Source organism: Chaetura pelagica, unplaced genomic scaffold (assembly GCF_000747805.2).
Source record: "Chaetura pelagica isolate M959 unplaced genomic scaffold, ChaPel_1.0 scaffold17, whole genome shotgun sequence".
In the NCBI taxonomy this organism is placed as follows: domain Eukaryota; kingdom Metazoa; phylum Chordata; class Aves; order Apodiformes; family Apodidae; genus Chaetura; species Chaetura pelagica.
In genome coordinates, this window is record NW_009970726.1 from 370087 (window position 1) to 392982 (window position 22896).

Genomic DNA, 22896 nt, shown 5'->3' on the forward strand with positions numbered 1-22896 from the left:
CCAATAGGCTACTTCAGAACCAATACAGTTTATGCATGGGAAGTTTGATGTTGAAATAATATTTATTTACATTCCCAGAGTGAGATGGTTTAATATATTCATGCTGCTATAAAAGACATGCTAAAAAGCCTAATCGTATTTTGTGTATATACTATTGTGTACAGAGAATCTTGCTTGTATTAAAATAAAAGAGAAATGAGGTTCTAAGTTTCAATTTATAAACCAGTTCTTTGTAAAATGTTACAATGTTTTGTGAAGCACTATTTAATGAAGCATTAACTATTGGTAAACCCGTAGAAACTACCTTTTTCAGAATTCAAAATAATTTCCATCTCTTTATTTATGTTTGCATTTCATAAAGTAGCTTACTGCCCCTCCCAGAGAAACTGTCCCTACTCTTGCTACACTAGGTAAGTGAATCACATGAGATAAAACAGGCAGCATATGAGTGGACGGACTTATAATTTGTGCACTGACCTGCTGTAAATACAAAAGCAAATGGAGACTTAAAAATGATACTGCCCTTCCCCCAACCATGACTTTCTTTCTGCAACCTGTGGCTCCTTCCCAGCAGAACAGCTGGCAGATTTTATTGCTGCCATAGCAACCCTGCCGTCAGCCCGTTGGCTTGGCAACATAGCAGCAGGAAAAAACACACTTCACATCTGAGCTGTTCTTGGGCTCACAGATGTATTTTTTCAGGTTGCATTCCTAAATGCTTATTTACTGTTCAGTTTAATAAATTTTGCAATAAAAAATCCTATACAGTCCTTATTTGCCAGTGAAATTAGATCATCTTCCCTGGAATCTTGTAAAGAATCAATATCCATTCCTTGCAATGTCACAGTAGATGGGTCAAATCTCTGCAGCAGTTTCAACTGATCAAGTGACAGTCCAGCTCCTCTCATGCCTTCACCTCCGATATGAGGTTCCTTTTTAAGCAACAATAAAAGCAAATTAGTAAATCCGTAAAGTTCCCACTACCCTACATAAGTCTGCTGAGTATATGCAGAGCTGCCTAATGCTTAATCTGAACAAGCTGAGTTTATATCATTCACTCTGACGGGGACTCAGAAGTAAGGTGGTCCTTCTTTTCTTGCCCATGTATACACAAGCATAAATACATGTCCAAGCACTGTGAGGAGGTGGTGGTGCACCTAATCCACTTTAGTCCAGTATTTCATAATACTTATTGAGGACAGGTACACAGGTCTAAATAAGTTCATTACTCAAAGGACTGAAACACCATAAGAAAGATTTTATCACCAGAAAATAAGAAGTTCTAAAGGTTTTAGGTTTTCACTTTTAAAGATGCAGTGCTTCTGTGTACTGACTAGTAGCTATGAATTAAGCCAAAAATAGTGATTCTATAACCAGTTACTAATATAGTCAGTAACAGCAGTAGAAATACCTGGATTCTTCATAATAAAAACTGCAACTAGAGACACTGAAAGCCCCAATCCAGAATACTGTCTGAAAAGGCATCATTTTGGAAGATGATGCAGCAGAAAAAAATGAGCTTCAGATTCTCTGTGTCATGTAATTAGACTACCAGGTTAATGGGACTACTGCTACATGTATATGCGTAAGAGGCAGAGAAAGAAAGACGGGAACAGCTGAATTCAGTAGATGACAATTGGCATCAAAATCCTGTAGAGGAGGGCTTAAAATCACAGCCCTTTTCTCAGCATTTCTTGTTGAGTAGCTTGGACTGTTTATTTTTTTTTTTAATACACTGATTCCTGGAAAAATCTAATTCTTAGCTGTACTGTTCTTTCAGTGCATTCAGTAAGAAGATAGAACAAAATGTGCAAAAGCTGGCATTGCAATATCAAAAATAGCCCTCCTTTGTAAAACTAGTCTAATGTAGTCTATAATGCAGCCTACAGCAGAGTATTTTTTAAGTCATCACACTATGCTAATACATGAGCTCAGCCAGTCAGCACATGATGTGAGTTTGTTGCTTAACCACATACTGTGTGCTGTAAAGCTGGGCAGCCAAGAGGCTGCAGCCTGGTTCTTCTCTTACTTTCCCTCAGCAGGGTTTTGATTATTTCCAGGTAAGAGACAAAAAGAGGTGTCCATTGCAAATTGAGGAAAAAAACCCATACAAAGGTAGACAGGGACAGCAACTTGAAGTAATGAAATAGAAGGATGGTAAGCCTAAGGAAAACAGTATTACACAGGGTCCAGCAACTTGCTCAAAGACAGATCAGTTTTGCCCTCTACATTTTCCTTTTTCTCTCCAGTTAAATTACTGCAGTTAAACTGATATACAGTATCTCCTTTGTAAATCTCAAAGAAGAAGCTAGTCTGCACAAAGGCTCAGCTGCCATGCAGTGACCTCCACCTACAAGATCAACAGATCTATGACTCCATCTCCTGTTTTTTACTTATCCAGCATAATTCCAGGATCTGTTGCCAAAGTGAGAAAGTGGAAGACAATTAACTGGGTACACAGCAAGTGTCCACTGAGAAAGTATGGGAAATACATAAACGATAATGATATAAGTCGACCCTAGACTCCATTTTCCTGTCCAATGGAAAAGATCACCTTAGTTTACACTACTGGGGAACTGGTTATAAGATACTACTACCTACCTATGGATAAACAATTCAGTGTCATGTAATCTCATTTAAAATATACTATACTCAAAAGCTTAATAGATACGGCATTTGTTTGTGAATACTAGTGCTAAACTGAAGACTGGTATTACTGGTGAGACAAAGTCTATTAAACCAGTATTAATCTTGTATTTGACTTCACAGGGCTTGTGTTCTGCATTGTCCTTGTATCAAGGACATTTTTTACGTTGTTAGGTAAAATGTATAATATCAGTTGAAATAGCTGCAACTGAAAAATTCCTAGTAAATGGATCATGAGAAACCAGGCAAGGGAACCGTGGCGCACACATAATTTAAGAAAAGCTTCAGTTAATCCCTTACCAGCCTACATATAGTTTCTCATTGTAGACCTATTCTTTTAATTCTGTGAAAAGGTGCATCTTAACTTTTTAAGACAGATACAAATTATAAACAGTAGTAAAGCTAAGACCTTTCCTCAAAGCCATGATGATAAACAACTAACTCACCCAACTCATCACAGCAACAGAAGAAGAGAGATGCATACAGTTTGATGATAAACTCTCTTCAAGGTACTAATAAAGGTAACAGATATTTTTGAAATGTATGTGGTATAGATAAAAAATTATATTATCTCCCTATATATTACTGCCTGCCAGACATCTTAATGGTAGACACTGACTCCAAAAAAGACAAGGTACATTCTTCAGACGCTGAGCCTGAAATAAATTTATTCCTTCATTCCTCTGAATAATGCAAAAATAGCTCCCATATATATAAAACCCTCCTTCCTCAAAACACAAGGTTATTTCTATTTATCTCCTATCCTTTATGCAAGTCTTTACTACTTCAGTAGCATTAATAAGATTTTTTTCATCTCTCCTGTGAATGTACAAAATAATGAAATAAAATATAAGCATTAAAGAAGAATTGCAAAATAAATTTTCACATCTCTGAATGATCTTTTGTTCCTGTTGTGGTTTAAATGACTGTTGTACAAATCAAAACAGCCACACCACACAGTGCGGAAACTACTTAACATTCCCTAAATGAAGCTCAATTAAACATGAAAATAGATTTAAAAGAGCCTCAGAAATCCTTGTGTTATTTCTTATCTACAGCAGTTAAACAGTCTTCAGTGAAAAGAGATTTATTGATACTAAATATAGCATGTAAGTTTACTGTGCCAGAACAAGCTCACTGGATTGTGTGAAGTACCCTTATAATATTGTTACCTGTGGCTGAAGCTGGAGACATGGAAAAGTTTTCAGGGCCCAAGCAACTTGCTCCTCATTTTCAGAGAGTGTGATTGTACATGTACTATATACTAAAACACCTCCAGGCTTCAGCAATTTCACTGCCTGCAGGGAAAAATAAACAGTAGTTCAGCTTGTTTTAAAATGCAAAAACTTGCACCTTAAGAAGAAACCACTAGGCTATAATATTAAAACTTAGCACTTAATTAAACTCAAATCTTTCTCTCTAAGATAGGCATTAGGATACTTATTCTTCTCAGGGAATACAGTAGAGGATGCTGTTGATTAGAAAGGTTCTTCTTTCCAAATCAGCATTATAGCTCATGCAGTTTATTAATGCCATTGAGATAACTCATGTTGTAAGATTTGTTATTTGTACAGCTCTGCATATTGCAGACAGATTAGTTCTATTTTCATCACCTGCTGCCAACCACAGATACACGAGATTTTTACCAGTGATAATAGATGCTGTTTCCACATATTTGGCATGGAAAGTATATCTATACTCTTTTTCAAGCTCTGCTTCACCTTGAGTACATGTAATTCAGACTTAGACAAGTTTAATGAAACCTTATGTTTCAGCATCAGCCTAAGCATGCTCCTACTAGCTTGAAAAGTCGTAATGTGGCCTCCCGGTTTGTACTCCATCACATATCCCATACAGTAACTCACAGCACTACTGTATCTGTGTCTGTGCTGCTGCAGAGCAAATACTCTAACCTGCTCTGTGACTTAGACCCTTGTGATTATTAAAAATTAAAACTCACGAAACTGAAGAAATGAAAAACTTTGTATTACTTTGACTTACATACACCTTTCCCATGCTCAATGAATTGATTTCACTTAGCAACAGATATGGTGAAGCTAAGAGGTTAACTAAATGCTAACACTCAGCTGCTGAAAATGCACCCACTGCTTCCTGAAGGCATCTGAGGGTGCCAAGTGCTGGATGATGCCCTGGGATCCTCTGCATTAGAGTTGTAACAGCACAAGGGAATAGACAGAGGCTGTGCAATCACCAGGAGCCCATCTGCAATAAAACATCCTCCTCCTGGAGCTGAAGGTGGCCAGTTTGCCCAGGGGCAGATGGTGGAAGAGGTTCTGGGGTTGTTTGGGCTTGAGCTGAAGACAGCATGAATAAAAAGATGAAAGGTAAGTACAGCTAGAGTCTAAGAGGGTCTGGAGGAACCAGGAGGTGGCCTGAGCCTGGCACAACACTCCATGACGCTTATGTCCCCAGCAGGCTGTGAAATCCATACTGTCACCTGCAAGCCTAGGGAAGGTGTGTTCTGTGGTCAGCCTGCTGAGGATCTGGATGCATGCTTGGATGAGTGCTGCCTGGTAGCATTGGAGCCAGCTGGCACCTGCAGTGTCCAGGCACCTTGACCCAGCTACTGCTGAAGGGGACAGCAGCAGGGACAAAGGGGTGTGTTTGTGTCAGCACCAGAAATGAAGTTGGTGGTGGTGGCCCACGTCCTCCTCTCCTGATTCAGGTGTTTAAGGGGCTCCCAGTGCTGCAGCCATTGCATCCACCTGGGGACATGGTTGGGGATAGTCCTAATTTCTCTGCTCCTTACCAGTAGCTGCTGGCACCTACTGCTGGTCCTAGAGGCTGAAATCAGCTCTCTCCACTCCAGATGGGCTTTCTGAGCTTCTCAGCTAATTTTTCATCCCGAGGGGGCATCAGCCATTTTTCAGCATCTGCTTATCACTCCTTAAGTAGGGAAAATAAGGCACCATTTTTCAGCATGAAATAAGTTTTATGCTGTGCAAGCACTTATGTTCAATTTAGCTTATCTGCTCAACAATGAATACATACCACCGTGAAAAGCTTGCGCTGCAGTGGCTGGTAAGAGGTCACTTCCTTTAAAGTTGAGGAATAAGCCATGTTTGGTCTCTGTCCCATCCCACTACATGGAGCATCGAGAAGAATTCGATCAAACGACTCTGGTAAGAATGGAGGTCCTTTGGTAAAAAGCAGTTAGTAATGTAAAATGTGGCCGTTTCTTTCCTTGAGGCTTCACCACAGATAAGGACAAACTGTTACTTCTTCCATGACATAAAACACCTATGTGTGTGTCTGCAAATGTAATCTCAGAGACAAGTCTCAGCGCTGCTAGTGGTAGATTTCATCTCCCAAAAAACTGAAGTTTTAGTTCTGCGAGTTTAATGATTACATGATCCCTTTCAGCAATAGTATTTTTAAACTTAATTTAATAATTTGAAAGTAAAATGTAAAAGTAATTAAAAAATCTTTAAATATGATTGTTCAGAGGAGCTGGGTACAGAGTTGTACATCAAGGCCCTAGTCAGCTCATAACTGAACCAAGTGTGCAAATCTTTACTGATAGAAGCCATTAGCCATTAAGATTGAATAATAATAATTGGACTGTCTATATAACTATTTCTTGCAATGCATATGTATCTGTAGAAAATAAAGCACTTTATAGTAAGATAAAATATTATAAGTTCTAATATGTGACACATCCTGTCTCCACAGCAGAACAATTCAGTAAACAAGGATTGTGAAGACAAGGACAATTTGTAAATATTGTCTGGATAGATAAGGGCATATGTAACTTCTTTCATCTAAATGCTGCTGGCTCAACAGTCCAAAATTTTCTACTGCCTTTGTGCCAGACAGACTCTTCAGCTCAGCATCATTAAGACAATAGTACCTCCATAGATGTATCTGTGAGTAACCAATGATGAAGAAAGCCACATATATGCTTTACTTCCTTTTCTCCCTCTGTTCCTTAAATATTCAAGTTAGGTCAGAAGTAAAAACAAGTGGATGACTTTATACTACTTGCTACCTAGCTTGTTCCAGCACTATAAAATTAGTCTATTTTGGCACTACTGATTTATATACCTCTGATCCATTACCACAATGTTCAATATATGTCATGTCTTACTTGCAGGCATACACAGAAAAGACTTAATCATCTTTCAGCATTACAGCTAGCTTGTATTCATCTGTGTAAGTCACAATATGTTATGTTCGTAGAAATACTACTAAGGAAGTACCTTTATTTACCTATTTACCTATTAAGGTACTTCCTTAAGAGTCTTTCTATTCCTGCAAATCAGGAATCTCTGCAAGGTACAGGAACAAAGAAGGTGAATTATGCAACCTGATTCCTACTTAGGCTAACCAGTGACTGGGATAAAACAGAGTGAGAAAGAACAGCATACTTTCCACAATGAACTAAAAATAATCAAGACAGCAGATACCATTTAAATGGTTCCATCATGGGAACAGAACCAGTATCATAAATACGCCACTTCAGAAAAGCAAATTAAATGAACTTAAAATAATACACTGTGCTTCTATAGAACTTTCCCCTGAACAGCTGAACAAACATCAATGAACTAAACCTTGCAGCACCCCTGGGAGTTAGGTATTAATAACCCCATTTTATGGATGAAGCTGTGAGGCAGAAAACCCAAGCAATTCTGCAAAAAATATTTTTTTCTCAGCCTAAGTAAAAAAATCAGAGTATGGGATTAAATGTTATAATGAAAAAAGCTTTAAAGCTTCTTCAGTCTTTAATAATAACTGGGAGAGGAATACATTTCCTTTGAGCATTTTAGGTTGTGATAAGGAGCAAGACTTTTGAGTTTTGTGTTTGCTTCATGGAGAAGCTGATAATTACAAGAGTAGAAGATAAAAGTATTCACTGTGTTGAAGCAACCTAGGTATCCGCAAAGATTTCAAGGACTTGTAGACACATGGCATGTTTAATACAATTAGTGCAAAACTCACTGATTACTATTTTCTTCTAAAAGATACTACTACCCAAGTTGTTTGCTTTACCTTGTTCATCCTCTCTCTTCTCAACTGAAAGTGCCTTTGTTCCATCGTAGCAAAATATCTTAATGCAATTCAGCTGTAGCAATTCAGCATTCTGCTTAATTTTTTTGACCTTATTAGCTATCTTGTCCATGGCTATTACTTCACCCTGTAAAAAACCCGATGTTTTTATCAAATGCATAGAGATGAAATGGATGTGCAGTTCCTGATTTCCTCCCCCAACCCACACCACATGCAGTGTAATGAATAAAGATTAGTTTTCCCTGCATAATTTTGTTATTCTTAAATCCACATTCCAATAGTCCTCGTTCTCCCATATTTTCCATGATACCTGCCTTTGGCTAGATAGACATTAGCTGCTCACTTCCTAAGGGACCTTATAATGTCTGGCTCCTGGCAAGTGGGTTTTTTGTTTTGTTTCTTTTTGTTTGTTCTGAACTGTTTTCTGAGCACTAAGGTAAAAATGTAACTATCTAAAAGCAGGCAGAAGTCAAATACATGGCAAAATAGGTCACCAGGTTTTAAATTTTCATGGAGATGGTAGGAAACACGGTCACATCCAACTCAATCCTGAGGAAATGAGGCCCACAGCTTCTGGCTTGCCCAGACTCATGAGTATACTTTCAGTAAATGTCACTCAAGTTACTCTGGGAAATACTGTAAACACTAAAATAAATTTAGATATGGTGGGGGGAATGTAATCACAGTTACATATTATTCCTTTTATGTAAGAAAAATATTTTTCTTTTCAAGATAAATCACAACAAACACACACCATTACATGCTACACAAAATCTCGAAGTGCAAAGGAAAGAAAATATTTTCAGTAGCATCAGTAAAATCCAGAACAGTAACCATAAAAAATGTAAGACTGATTCAAGTATTTCTGAAATGTTTATGATTTATTATACTGTCTGTGGAAATTTAGTACAGAAAACCTGTGAATGGAACTTAAGATTCAAAAAGCAGTGCAAATTTACTAATGGGGCATATATTTTTTGCCATATCTTAAAATTATTTACTCAGAAACGAAAACCAATTAAGATAAATTTCAACATCTGTATTCTTAATCTTTACCACTTCAGATGGAGGTATGAACAATCAAAATATCTAAAATTACTAAGGGAAAAACAGTTATGAAAAGTTATACATACATAGATGAAAAAAGTATAGATGCAAATAAATCCATAACAGAATGCTTTTCTAGGCTTCCTTTATTCATCACACTGAAATTCTTTAATGGAAGCTCTATAAAGCTAAGAAATGTCTAATGACTGTCTAAGAACTGTCTAATGCCTGTTAGGAAACCTTCCATCCTCAGGGAATGAACACTTCAATAAACAAACCATCACAGAACTCCCTACCTGTATTGTCTAAATACACTCCCATCATAATCCACTGCACCTTCCCATTCAAGCACAGAAAACTGTTGAAGTACTGCATAACTTAACTGCAAGATTTCTAAATAATCTGATACATTCTAGTAACCCTATTCCAAAGAAAATAATAATGCCTTACAAATTATTTATAGGAAACATTACACACTTTTCCCCTCTCCACTAAGAAAAGATTAATCTGCATTTCTGTCTTTCATTTTCCATACAGAAATTGGATATTATGCAAATTGTTATCCCTATGTGCACATTCTTTTTGGCTTGTGTGTTATTTTGTCCTTCTCTAAATATTTGTTTCATTTCTTCTCATATTGTTATTTTCTCATGAGATATTTTTGGTTTTGTGACCTTCTACCTTAGAATAACAAATTCTGACTAGATATTCAGTCTAAAATCTTATCTGTACTGCATAGTTGATAAGTTTTACTGAGAAGAAAGATAATTGGATTGCAAACTTTTTAATATACTTTTGTACAGAGTTGTGCACTCTTTTGGCAGACAGCAGTAACCCCTGATTTCCATATATTCTCAGTTTCATGAATCCAGCATATTCCTGCATAATTTTGCCTTGTACATTATGAATTCTCCCATTACAAATAAATCAATGAAATCTAAAAAAGTTAAATCAAATTTATTTCAACAGGTCAATCTGCAGCAAATAAGGTTTTAAATGTAATGATAACTATTTGATAAAGATAGTCTGAGCCCATATCAGTAAATCTGGTGTCTATCAAAGTATATTGGTAAACAGAACATTCCAATATTAATTGTTTGCTGTTGTAAATTATCTGTGCATTCTGACAGCTAAGTGAAGTGAGCTGTGCAAATGAACACAGGTCAGACACTCTCGAATGAGCCAGAACACAATCAATGGCTTGTTTTACCTGGTCATGCATTAATGTTGCAATATGGGTTGTTTTTCCTCCAGGTGCAGCACACATATCCAAAATTCTCTCTCCTGGTTGAGGATTCAAAATATGGCTCACAACCACAGAAGGCAAGTTCTGTCATAAAAACAAAACTGGGAGAATTCAAACCTTATGTCCTGTATCAAGTTCTGTACTAAGGAAGGACAGTCAAGATACCTAAAATTGCTGTTCAGTTCCTTAACAGAAAACAAACTATTGGGATTATACAAAAGAGACAGTATAGGTCTGAGGTCTCCAATGGTTCCTTTTTTATTTAAAGCTCTATGTGGGTATCTAAGATTGACGTATAAGGGTTTATGACTACAGAGACTACAGTGCTAAAAGTAAAATCAAAATAAGCTGGTAATATTATAGACACAGAGCAGCTCTGCATATTAAAAACATTTTATATTGACCTGTTCATTCGAACATTTACAATATGAAAATACTGGTATGGAACAGTAACAAACAGTAAGATCATTAGGCAAGAGTTTAAACTTTCTGAATTAAGGTACCAAGAAGCTGAACTGCCCTATTAATTGTATAAATAGAACAGGTGCATTGATAAGAAATAATATGCAAAAATTGTGCACAGTATTGCATCTTATGCAATATGGAAATATTCTGAAATATGATCTTCTAACTTGGTTCAACACAAAGGTATAATACCCTTTTAAAGTTGTCTTTACTACATGTTGTCTTCAGCTAGCACAGCTTCAAGTTTCTTGTCACGGAGTAAAAAAAAAAATAATAAAAAAAATCATCTCACACATGGCAAAGACAAGTGGAAAAAAACAGGCTCAAAGGGTTGTGATCAGTCGCACAGTGTCCAGCTGAAGGTCAGTCAACAGTGGTGTACCCCTGGCATGGACACTGGCACCAATGTTGTCTGACGTCTTCCTTAGGGACGTGCATAATAGAATAGAGTGCACCCTAAACAGTTTTAAAGAGAATGCAAAACTGGGAGGAGTAGTTGATAAAATGGAAGGTTGTGCTGGCCATTCAGAGGGACCTTGACAGGCTGGAGAAATGGAGAAACAGAACACTCATGAAGCTCAACAAACAGAATTGCTAACTCTGCACCCTGTGCACCAATACAGGCTGGGGCTGACTGCCTGGAAGGTCACATCTTGAAGAGAAGGCCCTGGGGATCCTGGCCTGTTGGACAAAAATTTGAGTATGATCTAAATTCTTATGTGCACCAGTCTCTTAAATAACCTGTTTCTCTAACAACTCTGTTCCTTGAAAACAAGTTCTCTGATAAGCTGAATCAGGAAAGAAAAGGCCTCTCCTTTATTACAGGCCATAAGACAATATATTGCTTGATAAACCACCCTTTGCCCACACTGGAAGACAGCACTGATGCTGTTTTTAAAATGTTAAGATCAACTACAAACAGAATATATGCATAAAAATAACTCATCTGCTGGACTGATCCTTCTGACAAATGAAATTATGACTAGGGCAATTCCCTGGATTTACCTTACTGTCTAAGTGGTAGTTATACAAATCCAATGAGAATATACATCTCTGAACAAGGATTTATTTGAGATAAAACTTCTATTTGCTTAAAAAATTTCAATAACTTTTTTTTTTCCTTTTTCGAAGGCTGGACAGCACTGAAATCGAGAGTTTTACCTGACCTAAGAAAACTAGGAAGGTTCCATGATTTCATCATATGTTCCAACATAGCACAGGCGGCCAATTGTCTTGCCTGACTTTTGCTTTTAATTAGTATTACTGTGGGAGAAAAGGAGTAGGTATCACACATATTAAAGATGCGAAAGGAAAAGCTAGACTGAATTAAGTTCTTAAATTTTACAATAAAATCTACAAAAAAAATTGGTCATTCTTAGGAAGCTCTGCAGTGTTATGGTTAGAGGCAGTGAAATCTGTGCTACTGTGAGATTGTTCACTTATTTTATTCTGGTGGGTTTTTTTCATTCATTAGGGCTAAAAGAATACAGATTTTCTCTTAAAGTCAACCTAATATTTGGAGATTTTCCTGATTATCTACAGAAAGAGGCTCCTATTTCAGAGTTCATACACCACCTCCAAAACCTGTAAGTTCTATGCAGAGTATCTGTTCAAAAAGAATTTCTAAGTTTCTAAGTGAATATCTCTTCACATCACTTTGAAGTTCCTTGTCAAACCTCAGACACAGTATGATTAAACCACATACATGTAGATACTGACATACGATAATACACAATGAATATATAAACTATTAATATGTGCTTAGAGGGTATTAATTATTCTGCAAATAGTAGAGACTTTTATAATTGCAACAAACATACCTGTAAAAACAAATGATTAGGGAGCACACTGTCAAAGGAAGGACTAAGGTAGACTGGTTCTATCATTCTTACACCCATTCCACTGAAAAACATGAAAAAAAAAAAGTCAACTACTCTGATTTATAACTTTAACAGTATACAATTAAGAACATTATGCTTACAAATAGAAACTTGAGAAAATAATCTCACAAAAAATGCAAACACTTATAAATCAACTAAGAAAAATATGTTTACAATTTTGCAATCTGATATTCTTTAAAATTACATCATGAAATTGGGTAAACCATGACAAAAATGTACTACATTATAAATTGGAAGTAGCTGTAAAAAACTATTTCTTTTTGTACATCAGATAAACTGAGATCTAATCCAAGCCTTGATAATGTAAAGAAATGCATAAAAACAGATTTTTAAATGTTAATTTCAATCTATAACTGCTTTTGGCTAGTCATGTATGCACTACGGCACTGGCACATACTTTCCTCCTTAAATCTTCCTCCATATTTCTACACTGACTGAGATTTCAGTGAAATGACTAAAGAAATTCTATTTCAAAAGCTTTACAAGAACATTGGCTTGCCTGCAAAGCAAAAGTTTGAACTTAGAAGCAACCTGTAAGTTTTCAAAATGGATGAAGTTCTGACACAGATTTCACTAAGTTAAGACAAATGTACAAGGAAATGGACAACAATAAAAAGGAAAACAAGAAAAAAAATACTGAGCCTGAAAACAATAGATTACTGAAGACAACAAGAATTACTATTACTTTACATATGCACTGCACAGTCCAACAAGAAGAAAGGATATGAGAAATCAAACTTGCAGACACCAGCTTTGGTGTTACATACTCCCATTCTACTCAACAGGTATTTCCTACCACTACCTCTACTATATTTAAGTTTTAATAAATCAGAAATCCTCTGATAATGTCATGTTTTTTACCAGATCTTCCATAGTTTGTTGTTGGGATGTAAATTCTTAGTCACTAATTTGATGTTTATGCTCTTCTACACTGCTTTTTATATATGATTTAGTTTACAACAGAGGAACAAACCATATGCTTTGGCAACAAAAAAATAGAAAAGCAAGTAATCTTGAAATAGGTAATTACCTTGGTAAATGCTATTAATTTTTTAAGATATCTGACCTTATCTTCTGTCTCCTGGACCACCGAAAAGAACCCCTACAAATATTTTTAAGAGATAGAGAAACTGACAAGGATGTACTTGTGTTTCATCCAAACAGGAAAGTGGTACAGAACGATTTACCAAAATGCAGTTTTACCACAGTGAGAATGCTTGTCACTTCTATTAATTTTATTATTGAAGTCATAGGCTAAATATAAATTCTGAAAAGGCTCTTATTTATTTCCTCCTACGTCTCAAGTAAACTGGTATCTGCATACCACTATGAACCTAAATGTTGACTCTGGTAATACTTCCTGTACTTCAATCACATTTGCCACATTGCCACTACCTTAGCTGTGAAGATAAAGTTGGAGTTACAACTCTTGGGAAAACAAGGCTCCCAAAAAATACTGGAAATCCCAACACACAACACAGGTCTCAATCAAAGCCATCTTGTGGTTTCACACAGGGTACAGGACATTTCAAAACTTCTTCCCATTTTCTTCCTTCCCTTTGCCACATTGTAGGTGTAGAGTGCAGTTCCTATGGACTTACTTCAATGGGCCACTTGAACTGAAGATTTCACTGCGACTCAGTTCTGCAATCCCATTTCCAAGGAAAACTTTGACTCCTTCAAATTCTTTGGCTCCTCTTTTACATTTCCCTTCAATATCTGAATACACTGAGACTAGATCTCCAGCTTTCATAACTGTGCAAAGAATGGAAATTTTGACATTAATATTATACTTGGTACAACAGTAGTGACCAAATAATTTCATACTTACAGCATCCAACTTACTTCTGTATCATAGCAAAATTTAAACTTTCTTAATGTAATCAAGGAAAAATATTTATATTGAGCTTTAAAGTGTATATGATGAGTTATGGTGACCAAATAACTAGAGCTAACGAGAGACACAAAGTTAGACATCAGACAGTGTGTCTTGTTTCTGAAGAGATTAGACAGTCTTTCACTTTATTTGTTGTATGGCCACATGGTCACATAGAAGCTAAAAGCACACTGTTCAGGATTTTGTCCTCTGTGTGTGCCCCAAGCACACAAATGCATCAAACAACACCAGTTCACACTAAGCACATCTAATGACCTCTCAATAGCTAGGTAGAACATAGCTGTAATTCTTTTGTTCTCTAACTATTGTTTTGATACAAATGATTATGTATTATTGTTGAAACAATTCTTCTGGTGTGGCTCTCTTCCCTCTAAGGCAGCTGTTTGCAATGATCCTCTAAAAAGAGTTTTACCTCTCCAGTTAAAACCCTCCAGATCAGTAAAGTATGTAAATCCACATCAAAGTCTAGAAGTGTAGTCCTAGAGACTTAACAAACTCTGAGCTAGAAAAAAAATAGGTGGAAAAGGGAGACGGTTTAGGTGATTTTGAAGAACAGTGAGCAAGTTCTATGCACTGACTGGCTGAAAAATATGGTTAAAAATAAAGGCCTCCACTGACAGCAATGAAAATTCCCAAAAATTACATTTCTGACATGTCTGACTAGCTGGGGCAACCAAAAGATATTTCAGCTTACCAAGAATTCAATGAATTGTATTTAGGAATATTTTTTTCAATTTTCAAGTAGCCTGCTGAATATGCACAAATACCCTGGAATTCTTAAACAGTACTATTTGCAGGATAACCACTAAATATTTCTTCTTTTTGTACAGCTTCTTTTTATACAATGTGACACAAAGCATTATGTGATAGCCTACTGTTATTGTCTGCAAAAATGTCATTGAACAAAAACTTGTAGCAATAATGCTTCCATCAAGCATATTTGCCAATGATTTGTTGCAGTATTCGAACATAAAGGATTTTATTTCACTGTTTTATTGTTGATGATTGTCTTTCAAAATATATTAGTACTCTGTGCAGGTCTTAAATTTGTTGTAGCTTATACTAGCATTTCATAAGCATAAAACTTAGAGTTTGATTAGTTAAATTAAACTCAAAGCCCCCTGATAATTAGTTTACCCTAATTTGAGTTGCAATGTCAGTGATTAAATGTTTGTTCTTGCTATCCTTTTTATTTTCCCTAGTTAGAGCATCTGTGCTTGATGCAGCCTCATTATATTTGGCCTCAAGTGGGTAGCATGCCCTTTTATTTTATTTTCCTGTTTGCATTTCCCTTGAAGTGTTCCTTAAGTCTTACAGTATCTTTAATTGTCTTTGAATTGTTGTTGCACACATAATTACATGCAGTAATTAGAATAAATCACTACTTAACTCAAAGAGGGATTTTCATATTTATGAAGTTATCAAAATAAGAAGTTTCAGCAACTCTAGGGCAATATACTTATTTTGTTTTCAAGTCCTAGATGGAAAAACATTCCTGTTCACTGAATTGAACTTAAGCACATGCTTAAAACTTACTGAAGGGCATTAAACATGCTCTTTAATAAGGTTTTTCAAATGGAAACAAGAAATTGAAATAATTGAGAATTAGTATGTCAGCTAGGAATTACATATGGAAAAAGGAACTTAAAACAGTCCAGGTGGGAAATAATTACATGTAATTTCTTACAAGCATAATGCAAAAATAGTGAAAACATTGAGAAGAAAACCTAAAAAGCCAGAAAATCTTTTAAAAAATTATAAATTACAACTATGAGATTAAATATAGCTGTGGATTTTTAAAAAATGTCACTGTTGGAAATTGTCATCAAGGGGTGACATTATTTCCTTCCTCTTTACAACTTAACTGGGTGTCTGTAGAGAAGTCTTACATTTTGAGGTAGATGTGATGCCAGGGACATAAACATGTGCTCCTCGAAGTACTGCATATCCACAAGGGGCTCCAACAATGACTTCAGATGCATGTTTTTTTAAATCTCGCCTAAAAATACAAAATGTAATTCAGTTTAAAAAAAAAAACAAAACCGTATACTGAAAAAAATAAATAACGCCCCAAGTAAACTCTAGTTCATAATCACTGATTTTGTCACAATATAATAGAAAAAAAGAATTAACTATTACGTTTATCCCCACAGGAATCAAAGGAAAGAGCCAAGAAGGAAACCAGCCCACAAAATAAAGCAGGTTCAGATACGTCCTGCCACTATTTTGAACCTGTCACAGGAACACAAACAAATTATACTGGGATAGAGAGACAATCCTCTACTCCTTCCCTGGCTATGTGATTTTAAAATTATTTATTTGTGTTTAGCAACTGCTAAGTATTTCCATAATACAAGTCTCCCTAAGTCTTGCTATGGACTTCATTCCAGTGGAAGAAAACCCTAATTGTATTTTCCTATTTTACCCTCTAGATCTATATTCCAGAACAACAGTTTAGTTGTTCTATCTGTCACCTTCCTGGCTTTCCAGAGAGGAGGTACTTTTGTTCTATTTTCCCTATAAAAACTGAACCTCATAAATACAGAAAAAAACCTGTTTCCTTACATCCTTTAAGGACTACAACTCAGACCTGGTTAGGATAGGGACTGTACACTAGGTCTTAGTATAAATGAAGTTATGCTTAATTTATAGTAAGATACTTATCATAACTGTTTAACAAGAGATTTGTAAATAAAACGTGTTATGACATTTTAAGCTTAAAACCCAAAAATTTCAAACCTGGGTCCAATGACAGGAATTAATAAGATGTCCTGGAGTTTTGGGTGCTCAAGAACTGGAACACATAGTCCTTTGAATTGCTGTTTCATTAAAAAAAGCATAATTATTAAGCAATACTAAAAAAATATAATATTTAAGTACCTAATTAAGACTAAGAACTATTTTTCCATTTGTAATGTATAGCTGTAGAGTACAATAAACAAATGTAGTGAAAACAGTTAAAATAGGTTTGGAAATAGTGTGTAAGGAGACACCCTAAATTTAAAAATATTGGTGTAAAACAGTAAAAATTCAATAAACTGAGAAATAACAAGGCCACAAAGGGATTCACTGAGAACTGACTTCAGGGAGTAGGACAGTCTTCCAACACTCATAAGCCTACCACTGTTTTTTTATTTCTTCTGGTTGTATTGAGTTGACATCAGATCACAGTAACACCACCAGAGTTTGGGTCTAATCTGTGTTAACATTTTGATGATGTTAACTATAAGCCACTGTTTAAGTCTACTCACGTATTGCTTGTTTTAATATGCCAGGTTCACATACTCTTTATTTTTCTTTTCAGCTTAACTTTGATTGGGTACTGGGAGCTGAGTTGTGCATGTAGTTGCTACTTTAAAAGTATTCCTGGACTTTGAAAAGATTACGTCTTCTTGCCTCACCTTTTAAAATACAACCCCAAAACATGCAAAACTACAATTAGTTTGCATATGACAAATGAATATTTCCTCCTAAGAAAGAAAACTATCTATGACCACACCTTTCTTAAAAACTATTGTGGTTTCCTTTTCTAACCTAACCACAATTAAAAATACAAAAGGTTTATGAAAAGCTAGTCAATTCAATTTTCAGCAAAGCATTCTCCCTTGAAGCAAAATATCATACTGCAATGCCCATTTCCAGATTTATACAATCAAGCTAAAATTAGCATAACTCATTATTATTCCAGTCAACAGAATACTGTCAACTGCCTCTGCATCACATAAATGTCTTGGCTCCTGTCATACAATAGCTCCCTCTACACCCACCAGCATTAATAATTTACTTAATACAGCTTTTATTTCTACCATCTTCTCTAAACTATGATAGCGATACTACTACAGTAGTGATCCAATCCTCTCTAAGGTCTGGATCTGCCAACTGAAAAAGAATTGGTTGTCCTTTCTCTTACGTTGCTGCCTTTCTTAGATGCATTAGATGAGGAATACTGCTAGACAAGGATTTTTCATTTAACATCTAATGCTGACAGGAAATCAATATGCCTACATAATGTAAATATTAGTGGATATGTATTAATTTAAAAAAAATTTTCAGTAAGGAAAAGCTCTCATAATCAGGCAAAATATGAAATATCCTGTTATTTCTTCTGTACCAAAGAAATTGCACAAACCTTCTGGATCTCTTCAAACAGCAATTTTTTCACATGTTTCACCGAGGCCAAGCGGGTATTAACTCTAACACTTGTGAAAGCTGGTGGATGAGATAGATGACTTAACAGTGACTGATATTTACTCTCCACCTCCTGTGTACCTAAAGCAGCAACAAGCTGAAAGAAGGTATTTTTAAAAGAGCATTAGAGGGATTTGCACAGCAGCCTTTTGCTCAGTGCAAAACACAAGCATTGAGTAAGTATTTTGTAGAAGTGGTGGAATATAGTTGTGTGGTGTGCAACAGTGAGAATTGCCTATGTCTGGAGGCCTAACTCCAGCAAAAACCTCATCGATATCTTGAAAAGGACTTTTTGGAAAAAGTCATATTAGCAAGGTCATTGTAAACTGGCTGCAGCAAGTACCAAAAGTAAGTGCTAGCAAGCTCTGTGGTACTGTACAAGGAACAGTCCTAAGGAGATGGAAGAGTAGATTCAAAATCATTAATAACTCTTATACAAATACATAAAACCATCATTTTTGTGTCCCTTGACATTAGGCATTCATAGGTTGTCTACAGTATTTTTGGTTCTGCACCAGGGTAAGAGAGTATTTCTTATCAATATTACATGGATAATAGGTGGTTAATTTTCCATGGGATCATTCTTCAGTGGGATCCAAAACTGAAGTCTCAGATTCATGCTAAGTTTCACTTAAGTATTTTTATGTTACTTTGAGCCAACCAGTCTAAAGAATAATTTTCTATTTTAAATGGAACTATATATAAAAATCTGTACCTAAAGTGAAAACAACACCCTTCTGTAAAGTATTAAAGTCACACAAAACATTAAGTCAAAGGAATACTAAGAGGGCTCAATAAGTGAATATTTGTTGATGATAAGTAGGAGCTATTTGACATACCTCATTATTTCTGAAAACTTTGGTGAGATACTCTTCAACTTCACGTTGGAAAGAGATTTTTGGGAAAAAAGACATCTTCCTTTAGCTGTTTTAAATCTGCTGGTAAAGAACTGAAATAAGCAAAATATTTTCTTAGTGTTTTTTTATAATTTTCTGTAGGTTTATAAATGTAACTTAAGACATACCCACAAACTAAGCTGCAGTTTCTGATTCTTCTGTTTCAATAATGAAATTTTACTGTACTCAAAATTCCAAATATTGCCCAGGATATGACTGTAACATGGCACAGAATCACAGAATGTTAGGAGCTGGAAGAGACCTCTGGAAATTATCAAGTCCAAACCCCCAGAGCAGTACGACCACAGAATCTAGGGCAGGTCACTCAGAAACACATCTAGATGGGTCTTGAAAATCTCCAGAGGAGACTCTACGACCTCTCTGGGGAGTCTGTCCAGTGCTCTGTAACTCTTACAGGAAAGAAGTTCTTCCTCATGTAGAGATGGAACTTCCTGTGTTCTTGCTTGCATCCATTGCTCCTCATCCTATCATAGGGCACAACTGATCCCCTCTCAGTCCTCTCTTCTCTAGACTGAACAGCCCCAGGTCTCTCAGCCTTTCCTTATAAGACAGGTGTTCCAGTCCCTTAATCATCCTCATAGCCCCTCTGTTGGACTCTCTTGAGTAAATCCCTGTCCCTCTTGAACTGGGGAACCCAGAACTGGACACAATACTCCAGGTGGGGTCTCACTAGGGCAGAGCAGAGAGGGAAGAAAACCTCTCTCAACCTGCTGGACACACTCTTATTGATGCACCCAGGACACCATTGGCCTTCTTTGCCACAAGGGCACATTGCTATCCCACAGATAACTTGTCCATGAGGACTCCAAGGTCCTTCTCCACAAAGTTGCTTTCTAGCAGGTCAGCTTCTAACCTGTACTGGTGCATGGTCTTGTTCCTTTCCAGGTGCAGGATTCTACACATATTCTTCTTAAACCTCATTAGGTTCCTCTTTGCCCAGCTCTCGAGTTTGCCCAAATCTTGCTGAGTGGCTGCACAGTCTGACAGTCAATCAGCCAATCCTCCCAGCTTTGTATCATCAGCAAACTTGCTAAGGATACACTACATTTCAGAGTATGTTCATTAACATGTTTAGCACTTGTCATCACCATGCAATGAGGTTTCAAGGCTACTGTATCAGTGTTCAACATGTGAAGCAAGTGTCTCTAGCACTAAATCCTTTCCCATTGAAGTTCCCCTAACTATCCTTGAGAACAACTTATCACGTAGTCCTATAATTCACTCATAAAGGCTCCTCAAAGAATTTAGCTTTGATTCTTCCATCTTTGACATTCTTATTCTTTTACATCATTACAGCTGTTCATTTTTAAGAAAAGTTGTAATTTTTCCCTATCAGATTTATTTTCCTCAAGTACAACTTCTTACATTTCCTCCATAGTTCAAATTATCCAAAATTCATAATGGGTGTGAATATTCACATGACTGTCGACAATTATTTAATTTTTTTCCTTATATTCTTAAAAAAAAAAAAAAAGGACTACAAGTAACACTTTTCTCTCACGTCTGTATTTAATTCACACTAGGACTAGCAAAGCATTTATGCAACAAAAGCTGTGTCCTCATGTTGAGCCAAGGACCGAAGTTGAGACAAGGAAGAAGGGAGGGCTGGGAGGAAGGTGGTTTAAGATCTAGTTTTAGTTCTCATTATCTTATTCTGATCTGGTTGGCATTAAATTATATTAATTTCCCCAAGTTGAGTCTGTTTTGCCCGCTGATGGTAATTGCTGAGTGATGTCTCCCTGTTCTTATTTTGACCCATGACTCCTTTGTTGAATTTTCCTTTCCATGTTCAGTTGAGAAAGCTCAGGGAGCAGCTTTGATGGGCACCTAGTGTTCAGCCAAGGTCAACTCACCACAGAAAGTCTCTTTTTAGAAAATTAAATAGGTATTTTATGATAACTGCAGAATCCCATAAAATTACGGAGATGATCTCACAATTACAGTTACTTCTTCATGGAAAACTAACCACTGATCTGACAGCATGTTGGCAACAGGACTTGTTTCTACCTCATTTTCATAATGTGCCTGAGTGCTAACGTGCAACATGACCAAGCAGGTCGTCAAAACCAAATCCTCTCGGTCAAAAACACTGCACACAAAGGACAGAACTGCAATGAAGTTCCCTTAATGTGTTATGAAAGGGAAGCATTAGCCCCATGATACAAATTAACACAGCTACATCAACAAGTAATGCAGAATCCGCTAGTTTGAAATTTCATACCAAAACCAGAAAAGTTACAGTGTGTTAGAAAACACCATCTTTCTAAGCAGAATGGCAAGTATATTGCAATATCTGCAATATAATGAAAACCAACAGGAAAACAAAAATACCAATAGATTTCACTTCTTGTAATGTAGACAGGGTATATGTCACACAGAAGCATCATGGCACATCTGTGCTTTTAACCACAGTTAAATGGCTAAATACTTTAGGAAATCCAAGGAAGATTGAATAGCAGAAATTATGACTTAACCCTGAGTAGTTCATAGGGCTTGGTATGACATGTTACTGCAGAAGAGCTGCTCTGTCACAGAAACCCAAAGGCCGGTGGACTCAACACACGCATTCGTATGGCAAGAAACCCACTATCGTTGTGCTTAGTTCACAGAGAGGAACAACACACAACTAAGAAGCAATTCCTTGGGTTAAAAAGAGCAGTCAAAAGAATAAAACCATTTTAAGCAGCCTGGAACTTTTAAAGCCACACAGATGGAGGCTCAAACCACATTCACACAACGCGCAGCTTCAGCACCGCATGTATGTGCTTTTAGTGCCCATTATCGCAGAAAAGATGCAATGGACGGCCTGTAGCTAGAGAATGGCCTTAAAATAAGTACAAACTGAACAGATGGCAATCTTCAGGCGGGGGCACTTAGCTGAGGGGGGATAGGGTAAAAGCTTGTAAATTCAGTCACAGCAGAAAGACAGGCTGATGAGGAATAATGCCTACTGCTTCTTCCAATACAAGAGTTAGAATTCAGAGGCAGCAGGAGAGAGGTTCAAAAGCAGAGAGGTCTGGGTTTCTTTTTTCAGAGACCTGCTGTGCCGTGCACCTTGCCACACACACCTGGTTCAGGATAACTCTCTGTTCACAAACCATTTCCTTAAGGATTTCCCTGTGCCTCTGTTGGGAGCTGCGTCCCGGTGGACCATGGCTTTGACCTAGGTCCGCATATAAGCACTGCGGGATTAGACAAAAGAAATCAGCACCCAGAAACGCCGAAAAAGATTTAACTTCCAAACCTGCTTGTGCAGCCCTTCCCACATGACCATAAAGTCAGTCGGCTCATCGCTGTGGGAATTTGGGGCTCCCTCCTTTATTCTCCTATCCGCGTTGTTATTTAAACCACTGAGCGTGGGAGTCACAGCTCTCGGCAGCCTCCCTGCAGCCCCGCGCAGCGCCCCAAGTCAGGCCCGGGGCACCTCAGGAGGTCGCTCCGCAGCCATCACCGCTGCCCCTGCTCCCCGGCGGACACCGAGGGAGAGAGGGGCCGGGCCCAGCCCGCACCAGGACACCACCACAAGGACGGAGCGGACAGGGCCAGGCCGGGCCGCGTTCC

General features: G+C 37.0%; 1 protein-coding gene across 1 annotated transcript; it reads right to left on the reverse strand.

Moving 5' to 3' along the window:
• Window positions 1-386: 386 nt before the first annotated feature.
• On the reverse strand, window positions 387-19332 carry NSUN6 (NOP2/Sun domain family, member 6). The gene is made up of 11 exons (XM_010006951.1): window positions 19258-19332; window positions 18360-18515; window positions 16970-17049; window positions 16120-16229; window positions 13935-14088; window positions 12253-12334; window positions 9932-10051; window positions 7657-7801; window positions 5659-5804; window positions 3819-3944; window positions 387-932 (listed from the first exon to the last, which is right to left on the reverse strand). Exons 1-11 carry the CDS (start codon window positions 19330-19332, stop codon window positions 720-722), a joined length of 1407 nt encoding a protein of 468 aa, XP_010005253.1. The 3' UTR covers window positions 387-719.
• Between the last annotated feature and the right edge of the window lie 3564 nt (window positions 19333-22896).